We start from the raw sequence: 12,238 nt of genomic DNA on the forward strand, positions 1-12,238 counted from the left end.
ATACCTGCCAGTCTTTAAACTCCTTTGTTTTACTGGCAAATTTCAACATGAGCCTCAGATAAGGCCATTAACAGCATTGGTGCTTTGTATACTTATCCAAATACCTAAATATGGTCTACACAATAAAACTGCTCCAAATAAAAACTGGTGAAAATTATCTGACATTCCGTTGGTGTATCCCTTGTGCATATTTAGAGATTATATATATATATATATATATATATATATATATATATATATATATATATTTGTTTCTATTTCAGACAGAGTTCTTTTCTGTTTAGTGTTCCACATATCTAATTCCATTATGCAACTTAAATCTTCAAAAAATTAATTCTTGAACGTGAATGAAAAAGTATCATTCAGAACAACCGCTTCAAGCATTTTAAATTTGTTCCTAAAGTTGATTTGTGTGTATATATATATATATATATATATATATATATATGTATATATATACATATATATATAATTCATTTTTTAAAACCCCCAAAGTTCTTGATATGTATATTCACATAATATTCCTCCATATTTAAATAGTGAGAGTCTTGTAGGTCAAAAGCCAAGAAATCTTCAGCAACTTTTTACTGCAATCCATCAAAAAATAGTTTGTTTCTCTTATCTGGCTATACCCTGGTTGTTGAATGTGAATGGGGATGGGGGTGGGGATGGGGCAGAGTATTGTTCTGTCCTCCTGTAAATGTATTGAATGTGTGTAAGGGCTGAATCCCTGGTATAGTGTTGGGAATCATTGTAATGGTGTTGGGTGTCATTAAGGGAATATCATCAGGTGACCTTCTCATAGCTAATGTGTAATCTGGGGGGCAGGCAGTTCGAAGAACCACCTCGTGTGGATGGATGGACTCACATTCATGATCCAAATCAGTGTGCTTCATTTGGAGGGACATGATTTCCTCTTCTTGTGCATGGGTGAGATCGTTGGTGGTAGTATGCTGAGGGCTGCATCTCCTGTGAACATCATGTCTCCTCTTATCCTTTTTGTAGTACAAGGCTGCAAAAGCCAAGATGTTCAGAAACAATAGCGATGCTCCAACAGCTATAGTGACACTAAGCTCTGTTGAGTAGTCCCTTTGATCTACTGAAAATGGACTTGGTTGCTGTTTGGGATCATCCTGTTTGGCAGTGGGAAAAGCTGATGTGACAGGTACAGAATTTTTTCTTGTTGGTCTGAAAGTGATGTCAGTTGATGGCACTTTAGTTGTTGTTGAGGTATACTGAGAAATGTCATTGAGATTATGCAAATGAGGTACCAGCTCCAACCAGAGGTTCACCTTATTGGCTCTATAATGCTCTTTAACTCTTGGTTTTAATCCAATATGGAGATAAAGTTGGTCTTTCTGGGAATATCTGGTCCATGCAACTTCTTCAAAGCGGTTGGGTTTGGTATGAATAAATTTTGTGTCTTGAGGGACAGGTTGGTTTGGGTCACTAGAAAAGAAAAAATAAGCAATGAGAACAAAGGTTTTTAATCTTTTTCCTCAGTCAAAATACTACTATCTTAATGTCTAATTGAAGAAGTAACACAATTAGGATTTAGATTTTTTTTTGACATTAGCTTAAAACAATTTAGAAATTTAAATCTCATAGCAGACAAACTGTTAGATGGGTGACTGTTAAATGGCATGGACGAGTATAAATAAAGGACTTGGTATTTGGAACTGACAGACAAAGATTGAGTCCTGATGCTGCTACATATTGGACCAATATGTTGCTGGAGTCCAGCCCTAGCAAGAGTTGAGGTTCGTGTGTTGGTGAGAGGAGAGTTGAGGTTGAATGAGAGAAGATGTCACCAACACCCGAACCTCAACTCTTGCTAGGGCTGGACCCCGGCATAGTGGCACCTACCAAAATAAAAATATAAATAAATAAGTAATAAAAATAATAAAATAATAAATAATAAATAATAAAAATAATAAAAAATTAAAAAAAACAAAAAATATTTCCATCAAAATAAAGTTCAAAAAGCTACCATCTAATCTCCTGTGTCAGTGTCTTTTCTCTCACAACCTCAACTCTCCTCTCACCAACACACAAACCTCAACTCTTACTAAGACTAAACCCCAACAATATATGACTTTCTCCGAGCCTCTTCTGGGTAAAATATGATGAATAGTATCTGATTTGCCTACCTCACCAGGTAGTTAGGAGGGTCAAAGATCATAGAGTATATGAACTGGAAAGCACTATAAAGTAATATTTGTTACTTCTGAATAAAAGCAAAAATAAATTATGCAATTGATAAATCAACCATATTTTAATTATTGAATAATATATTTCTTCATAAACTTTCTTTATAAATGCCTTTCTTCATAAACTTCTATAAAACAAGAACTATTCAAGCAATGGCATTTTGAAATATTACAATATAGAATTGATTTTAATAAAATAAATATATTACTGGTATCAGTCTATTACATTATTTGGGCACAAAATATGCATTGCTTTAAAAGACTTAATAATTTTATTAAAATTATAGGAAACTTTATTTCTTAGATACATACCCAGTCTTAGCAAAGTTTGTCCAGTATGTCATTACAACGGCACTCAGCATCACATCATTTTTTGAGAAATTGCAAGGAAATAACTCTGTAGGGCCAATCATGGGGATTCCCAATACATAAGGAACTTCATCTCCATGGGCTGCATCAGCCCAAGCTGGCACCTGATCAGTTTGGCAATGATGGTAAAAAGCATAGAAGTATGTAGGCGAACCAAAGTTTGAGTGAAGATCTGCTGTAGCTACAGCAGGTGCTACCCACTGATGATCTGTAAATAAAGCCAATAATGTCTTCCTCCTGGTTTCAGGGTTATGACGATCAGCCCAGTCAGTATACATGAATTTAATGGTTTCTCTCAAAACATCTTTGCCTTCAGGATAGCCATACAAATTATCAACAAAATTAGAAACAGCAAAGTCAAAATCACTAGCTGATATACCATCATCACTATCTACTATATTTTCAACAAATTTTAACCCTTCCCCTTGGTTAACTCCTAACATTATGTCATAGTTGAGAAATTCCCCTTGCTCCATCAATATTTGAGGGTCATCTGGTATTACATCACCATCAATCACGGGTCCAAAGGCTATATGGTATCTGGCTGGTTGAATATCTTGATCAACAAGTTCTTTGTAAGGCTTCTTCTGGAGGCATTCCACTAAATCTACTGTATCTGAAACATTGCAACCAACTTTTGTGGCCAATATTCTAGCATATTTTGCAGGTTGAAAACTAACAGCCCAGCTGGAAAGGGCTGTTCCACTTTGAGCTATTGCTCGTTGAAAAAGTCCTAAGGAAAAACCAACAAAATATTTCAGATGTTGTGGAAAAATTAATAACATCTGATATTTTATACATGTATATAAAACCCAGATACATCTCAAGAAACAGGAATAAAGACATGTTTGCCTAAGAGAAAGTACAAAAAGTCATCCCCAGGGTATTATGTATTGAAGTGGACCTAAGTGTGCTTTGAGTGGCACCTCTTATAGGGATAAGTAGTTCTAAATTTTGCAAACTATCAAAGAGGTAGTAGGTAAGGAGAAGAGAAATTGTAAATACTAGTGGCAAAAGTCCCTAAATATTTTCTTCAGTGAATGTACACATGTAAAATTGGCACTAATCAAATGTTACTGTTCTCTCTCTTTTGACTCTCCATCAGACCCTACATAGTTTATGTGGAATATTCCCTCCAATTTGGCAGTATCTTTGAATGCTTCTGTATTTTTTTATCATATTTAATTTGAAAAAGAATTGTTGAGGTATCAACCAATTAATGGGGCTCAGGGATTTTTTAATACCCTGGGGATGGCCCCAAAGTCACACAAAACAATATTATTTTAGACATACTCCTCCAGATCTTCATATCAGACATAATGTATATACTGAATATTCACTTTTCAGAAGAAGACAGAACATTTGAAGTGTCTTTATTAAGCTGAAAGAAAAATCCATCAGCAGAAGGATATGGTGTATGTATGAGGGGTGATTTAACATTTTCTACCATTGAATGTACATTGCTTTACTTATTCATAAACTGTGAAAATGGTCCACTGCTTTTTACTTAATTTTGTTTAATAAAATAAATATAGCCCCATATTCTATTTGATAAGAACTGTATTTCATACAAATTATAAATGCACTTACCCTAATCTACTCACTAGGGTAGCTTAATTAGGGTGTTTTCTAATAAAATTATTGTTTTAAAAATATAATTCATCTATATTATTTTAAAAGTTTATATTTATATTTATTATTATTAATTTGCAGGTGCAGCTTTATAGTTCAGTTATTTAAGAATGTGCTCCATTATTAGTAAATGAGAAAAAAGTTTTTTAAATGTTAAATTAAAATATACTAGTCAGGCATGGTGGCACATGCTTGTACTCTCATCAACTTAGTGAAACTCTGTTTCAGAATAAAAATAAAAGAGGGATAGGGATATAGCTCAGAGGTAGAATGCCTCTGGGTTCAATCTCCAGTACCCCCAAATTATATATATATATATATATATATATATATATATATATATATATATACACACACACACACAAACACAAAAAATGTAACATGTTGCTAGATAATATAAAAATATTTAAAATATCAAACAAATAATTTAAATTTGTTTTGGTTTTCTGACAACTGTTATCAACATATTAGATTGTTAGAGCAAAGTATGCTAGAGCATCTATACAAATATTGATAATTTAAAAATATGTAGGTTGTAAAAATTTGCTCAGAGAAATACTTTACTAACTAAAAATTTTACAACTAAAATAAACTTGGCAATTTTTCTTATATTTTTCTTATATTCTTTCCATTTTGGGACCTCAGTAATCTTAACTAAATACAGAAAAATGATCTAGGGGAAAATACACATCATGCCTGAAATTGTCAGTTAGAATATTGGGAAAACTATTTATTTCAGCATTAGTGAGTGTGCTTGTTAAGTATATGCACACTTATGTTCTCTGTAGGACTGAGCATTGATGAGCTCTTTGCACAGATTTAAAGACTTTAAAGCTGATGTCTTCCCCAAAGATAAAGTCAGCTTGGATGGTTTCAAGGAATATTTTAATCAAGTCAGGCAGCTCATTCTAGACGTGGGTTTAGGATTATATCAAATCTGTGTCTCTGGCCAGGTACAAACAAATTTCCTTGAAGAGTATATTAAAAGATTATTTCAATATAAACCATTTTGTTACAGACCAAAATATGCATTTTATTAACTCTGCTAATAAATTAAGACTATAATGAAACATGATTCTCTATTTAAAGCTATATTTTAGAATTTCTTCCTAATATATATTTAATAATTAAAAAATATTCTATGTTGGTGCTTATGTCACAAAACACTTTTACTAATTAAGATGTTTCATGAGTTACATTTGGTAATGTATACTTAAGTTCTTCATATAGATATATACATATATCTATATGAATATATATTGGCAACAACTAGAAAATAAAATAGACTATTGTTGATGTATCTTCTCTTCCTTTCTATTGTATTATAAGTAAGGAAGAAAAAGTATTTACTTTGCAGACATTTTTGACAAAACTCTTCTGTTTTTGTGGATATTCCAAATTAATAATGCAGTTAGAATAGGTGAGTAAACACGTAAAATGGAGCTCATAAAGAACAACATGATACAAGTTGGACAGTCACTTTGGAAAAAGGATGTCAAAGCCAGAAAATGGAAACAAAAAAAAATATTTCATGAATTCAAGCAGCTTCAGTGCTCCATGCTGCTCTGCCAAGCTTTAGGGGAAAACAGTTTTGGAGTTCAAAATAGAAAAAACACAAAATCAAGTGTAATTTCCTTTTTAATCAAATGAGTGACCTTGATGCTTTGACAATTTTGGATCATGCATGCAAGATAATCAAATATACTTTTGTTTCTCAAACAAGTGAAAACATGTATTTCCAGACAAATGCTAATAACTCATTAGTTTCTTACTAATAAAAGGCTTAAAATGTCTGTTGTCTTTAAAATAGATGATATAAAATTTCTGTGTTAAAAAATCTTACTTAGTTTTAATTACTGATTGACTATAATGTTAAGTATTCTGAAGTATGCTTGACAGGGCATTCTTACCAAGCTCCATGAGAGACATAGAAAAGAGTCTGACAAAAATTTCAACATGCATAGAAAGCTGAAGACACAGTTTAAAGCAATTGAGTTTGACCTAAAACTCAGTTTTAACAGAGAAATATATACAAAGCATCACATACTACTGATGGTGGTGGCATGCAAATACCAAAATTGTCAAAATTTGCAACCTGTATAATACCTTTGGTTGAATTGCTCCAACGGTTACCTTCAGAATAATGGGATAAAGTCAGCAGATTGACACATGAACCCCCCGCGCCTGATCCAAAAACAGTGATTCTCAAGGGGTCACCACCAAAGAATCCAATGTTTTCACTAGTCCATCTTAAAGCCTGTATGAGATCAAGAAGTCCATAATTTCCTTTTGCAGCCTGATCCCCTGTGCTCAAGAAACCTGGAAAACAGAAATGAAAAGACTTGTTTGAACACTTGTTTTTGACATGAATTAAATGGATAACAAAAATGAAAATGAAGTTCATGCTAATCAAAATGAGCACAATCCAAGTTCTTTAATAAAAATTATTTTCCACCAAAATACACTAATTTATTTTAGTAGCTGAGCATGGTGGTACAAGCTTGTAATCCTCGTACTTGGGAGGCTGAGTCAGGTGGATCACAGACTCATGGTCAGACTCAGCAATTTAGTGAGGTCCTTCACAACTTATGAAACCTTGTTTTTAAAATCTTTCTTCAAAAATACAAAATAAAATAGGATTGAGAGTGTAGGTTCAAGGCAGAATGTCCCTGGGTTCCATCCTCAGTACCAAAATAAAAATTATTTTAGGAAGAATAGTTAGTGAAATCTGAACATTGGTATTTATCTTACTCAAGTGATTCCCAAGTTACCCAGGTAACAGGTCACCAGGGTAAATTAAGGAAATAAAAACACTCTAAAAGACCTGAATGGAGACATTCCAGAGTCCTATTTATTTGGTGAAGATATATATGAAGTAATATGGAAAGTGTTATGAGAATGTGCACTTTGCATAAAACCAAATTACATAAAACACTGTCAGTTTTGAGTTGTTTATGGTCTCACATGGTTGAAATTCAAGGTATGTGAACCACAGTAGATATACAGAAGGGGTATTTTTTTCAAGTCTACAGATGAAGAATTTTAGCAAGTCCATAAAATTATATACAACTCTTTGCATATATACACATATGCACATCTTTACAAATGGTGATTCATGATTAAGGAAGGATCCTAGTGATAGAAGCAATTTGAGACCATATTTTGGAATACTTAAAATTCCAAACTGAGAAGTATTTCTCAATTAGCAAACAGGAAAGAATAACCAATGTTATGAAAAATTCAAACTTTTCTATGCATGTATGTAGAGAAGTAAAAAGGTTTTAATAAAATATTAAATTGTCTTGCTTACTTAAATATAAAAGTATTTAGAGACATATTACATATAAATTAATAAATAATATACATATTATTTCCAATCAACAAGCTTAATATAAGTAACCTAAAAATAATTTTCTTCTATTGATGACACTAAAGAAACAGAATGGATGTTTTTGAAATTTTTTATTGGCACATTGTAGTCATGCATCTTAATGGATAATCATACATCTTAAATGATAGAGGCATACATGCACAAATCATTTATCCCCTTTCCAATTCCCACCCCATTCATTCCTTCCTCCGCCCCCTCTCATGTTTGGCTTAGTGATTGACTTTGATGTTTGTGAATGTACATCATTTACATTAGGGAATTTCTCTCTTTCCCTCTCCCAATCCCCTCAGTTAGGATGCCTTATTTACTCATCTATAGTATCTTCTTCATCGAGAGTTTCTTCTATAACCCATTTTCTCCCTAGCTTCTGCATATTAGGAAGAGCATCGGATTTCTTATTTTTTGTGGCTGACTAATCTCATTTAGCATAATGTTCTCCAGTTCCATCCATTTCCAAGGTTACATTAACACACACACACACACACACACACACACACACACACTCACACACAACACACACACTACTAGGCTGGGATATAGCTTGGAAGTAGAATGTCCCTAGGTTCAATTCCAGTACTGGGGTTGTACCGAGCTATACTCCAGCCCAGTAGTTCAGTGTGTGTGTGTGTGTGTGTGTGTGTGTGTGTGTGTGTGTGTTTTAATGTAACCCTGGAAATATAAATTATCCTTGAATTTGAGTTAAAATTATACACATAAATTTTGAATTAATGTATCATTCTGGTAACACCCATTTAATTTTATTGAATTTGCATCATAATTTGAGAATTTTCAATGTATTCTTATATAGAAGTGTTGTCACTCTGCATAATAAGATTATAGGAACATGGAAGAAAAATCATCATCCTTCCTGAACATTGGTACAAGACAGAATCATTAGTTCATATAGGATTATATTATAAATGTTATAAATAACATGTTGTGTTATAAATATGTTCTATAATAATAGAATTATGGCATGGATATTGAGAAAATAATAATTCTCAAAGAATTACTAATAATTATCGTAGGTAGGACTTTGAAAGGAGGTGTGTGTGTGTGTGTGTGTGTGTGGGTGTGTGTAAGAGAGAGAGAGAGAGAGAGAGAAAGAGGATTAATGACAGAAAAAGACTATAATGGTATAAATAGTTTATCATTTATATTTTCATACTACAAATATGTACTCAAATAAATTTTTTTGCAGGTCTGGGGATGGAACCCAGAGGCATTTGAACTCCAAGCTACATCCTCTGCCCAGTTTTTTATTCTTTATTTTGAAACAGGGTCTCACTGAGTTGTGGAGGGCCTCACTAAGTAGATGAGGCTGTCCGCGAAACGTTATTCGCCGGTCTCAGCCTCCCAAATGCTGGAACTACAAGCATGCACCACCATGCTCGGCTAAAATTTTGATTTCTGAATACACTTTAAGCCATCTAGTGCATAGTAAAAATTTGTGTTTTAATTTTTTATTGGTGCATTGTAGTCATACATCTTAATGGGATAAAAGACTTGTGGATACATACATGCACACTTCATTCAATTACCATTTTAATTCCTCTTTAAATTATATTGAATAATTCCAGTTGCATTCAGATGAATCTATCATTACAGCATTGACTTACTAATAAAGTAATCATCATTCAATGCATAGCATGTAGACAACCATAGTACTTACACAACTAACTTTACCTGAACTAAACAGTATGACCTCTACAATTCTAATTTTGGTTGCACTATTTTCACTGTGCTAGTCAAATTATCAATTAATTTGCATTTATATAACAATAAATTAAAAACATAACAAGTTTCTGAAAAGTAACTCTCTGAAGAGTAGTGAAAAAAATTAATTCAGGCCTAAAATAAATTGAGCAATGAAAAACAAATGAAAACAGGTAATTACCATGGACAAGGGTTTAGTATGACCTTTCTTGAACTCATTTATTTATTAATCTGTTGTAAAATAATTTATTCTTTAATATCATCTGTGGAAGAGTATACCGCTACTGGCCAAGGCTTTGGATTGATTACTGACAGTGGGACACGGAGGTAACTACTGACAGATGGCCTGGAAAGAAAACATCTGTAAAGTTTCACCATCTCCAAGGTAAGCAAGTCAGGTTGATTCTTCTTTAATTGGATCATTTTATAATTCCTTTTCCCAGTATAATTAAAATATTTAGTTATTATTTATTTATTTTTATAAGTGACAATGATAGTATCAAGACAACATAGCTTTACTATTTAAATTTCTTTCCCAAAGAAGTGAAAAAATAAGTCACTTTCTTTTTTCTTTCTTTTTTTTTTTCTTTCTTCTTTGTTGTACTGTGGATAGAACCCAGGGCATTCTACCTTCACATTATACCCCCAGCTCTATTTTTTATCCTTTACTTTGAAACAGGGTCTCAGTAAGTTGCAGACGGCCTCACTACTTAGCTGAGGCTTGCCTCAAACCTGTGATCCTCCTATCTTAGCCTCCAAGTACTGGGATTACAATGTGCATCACCATGCCGAGTTTAAGAAGTCCCTTTCTAAAAGGGTTATTGAATGAGAATAAAGAGCATTGTTTATCTGATTGTTCTGATTGTTCAGGAATGTGTCTAGTGATTTAAATGCATAGTTCATTTAAAAACATGACATTTCAGAGGCAAATTTGGCTAGTTCATAATTATGCTATCTACCTTCAGAAACAATAAGGAAACAATAGACTTTGGTACATTTTTAGATTTTTTATTATTAAATGTCTCTTTTTCTTTTTTATTTATTTATTTTTATTGAAAGTAATGTTATACATTTAATCTGTACTTGGTGCCCTCTCCTTCCTCCTCATTTTCCCTTCCCCCCTCTCAACAATTAATATCCAGGGTAACCTTGCTATATTCATACTTTTAAACATATTCGGAAGTAACCCCTAATTAATCAAGTTCAGCCTTCTTCCTCTCCTAGCTTTCCATTCAAACTTTGCAATTTTTCCCTTCCATAATCTGGAGTCCTTCTGGTATTCCCGATGCTCCCTAGTTTGCGCATAAAAGAGTAGAGATTAGGAGAGAAATAAAGACATTTCTGGAAATAAATGAAAACAGAGACACAACTTACTAGAATCTATGGGACACCATGAAGGCAGTACTAAGAGGAAAGTTTATTGCATTGAGTGCCCACATAAAAAGGACGGAGAACCACCAAGTAAAGAACCTAATGACACAACTTAAGGATCTAGAAATTCTGCAACAGTCTATTCCCAAACCCAGCAGAAGGCAAGAAATCATCAAAATTAGAGCAGAAATAAATGAAATAGAGAACAAAAAAACAATTCAAAGAATCAATAAAACAGAAAGTTGGTTCTTTGAAAAGATTAATAGAATTGATAACCCCCTGTCCAACCTAACCAAAAGAAAAAGAGAATCAACTCAAATTATTAAAATTAGAAATGAAAAAGGAGACATCACCACGGATAGTGAAGAAATTTAAAGAATTATCAGAAACGATTTTAAAAATTTATACTCCAATAGACAAGAAAACATGGAATAAATTGACAGATTTCTAAGCACAGTTAACCTACCTAAACCGAACCAAGAGGACATGGCAAGCCTAAACCAACTAATAACAAACAAAGAAATAGAAATGGCAATAAAAATTCTTCCATCAAAGAAAAGCCCAGGTCCAGATGGGTTTTCAGCTGAATTCTACAAAACCTTCAGTAAAGAACTAATACCAATATTTCATAACTTATTCCAGGAAATTGAAAGAGATGAAACTCTCCCAAATTCCTTCTACAAGGCCTGTATCACATTAATCCCCAAACCAAATAAAGATACCTCAGGAAAGGAAAACTACAGGCCAATATCCTTAATGAACATAGATGCAAAAATTCTAAACAAAATACTAGCCATATGCATTCAAAAGCATATCAAGAGAATAATATACCACGACCAAGTTGGTTTCATCCTGAAAAAACAAGGCTGGTTCAACATATGCAAATCAATACATGTTATTCACCACATAAATAGAACCAAGAACAAAAACCACATCACTATAGCAATGGATGCTGTAAAAGCATTCGACAAAATCCAACACCCATTTATGTTAAAAACACTACAGAAAACTGGGATAGAAGGAACATACCTCAACATCATTAAGGCAATATACAACAAACCCAAAGCCAACATTATATTGAATGGGAAAAATCTGCAAGAATTTCCCCTAAAACCAGGAACAAGACAAGGATGCCCACTATGACCACTCCTTTTCAATATAGTCCTTGAGACTCTTATCACAGCAATAAGACAAGAGAAGGAAATCAAAGAAATTCACATAGGAAGAGAGGAATTAAAATTATCCTTATTCACAGATGACATGATCCTTTATCTCGTAGACCCATAGAACTCAGCCAAATGACTTCTGGAGCTGATTAACAAATTCAGCAAAGTTGCAGGATACAAAATCAACCTAAAGAAATCAGCGGCTTTTCTTTACAACAACAATGAATCCACAATGAAAAAAATAAAGCTATCAATTCCATTCACTATAACCTCAAAACCAATAAAATACCTAGGAATAAATCTAACCAAAGATGTAAGAGACCTCTACAACAAAAACTATAAAACATTAAAGAAAGAAATTAAAGAAGACCTTGGAAGATGGA

The 12,238-nt window shown here is 33.1% G+C and overlaps 1 protein-coding gene across 4 annotated transcripts in view; it reads right to left on the reverse strand.

Annotated features, from left to right (window-relative positions):
• Positions 1-626: 626 nt before the first annotated feature.
• NLGN1 (neuroligin 1) overlaps positions 627-12,238 on the reverse strand; it is a gene marked incomplete at both ends in the record, with an annotated part of 775,643 nt that continues 764,031 nt past the window's right edge. For 3 of the 4 annotated variants that reach the window (XM_080695862.1, XM_080695860.1, XM_080695861.1), the window contains 3 exons: positions 627-1,449; positions 2,523-3,312; positions 6,318-6,530. In XM_080695862.1, the coding sequence (XP_080551988.1) occupies positions 627-1,449; positions 2,523-3,312; positions 6,318-6,530 (1,826 nt within the window). The remainder of the gene's footprint in view (positions 1,450-2,522; positions 3,313-6,317; positions 6,531-12,238) is intronic. The other variant, XM_080695863.1, reaches the window with a different exon arrangement.

Source organism: Muscardinus avellanarius (genome assembly GCF_963383645.1).
Source record: "Muscardinus avellanarius genome assembly, chromosome: 5".
Classification (NCBI taxonomy): domain Eukaryota; kingdom Metazoa; phylum Chordata; class Mammalia; order Rodentia; family Gliridae; genus Muscardinus; species Muscardinus avellanarius.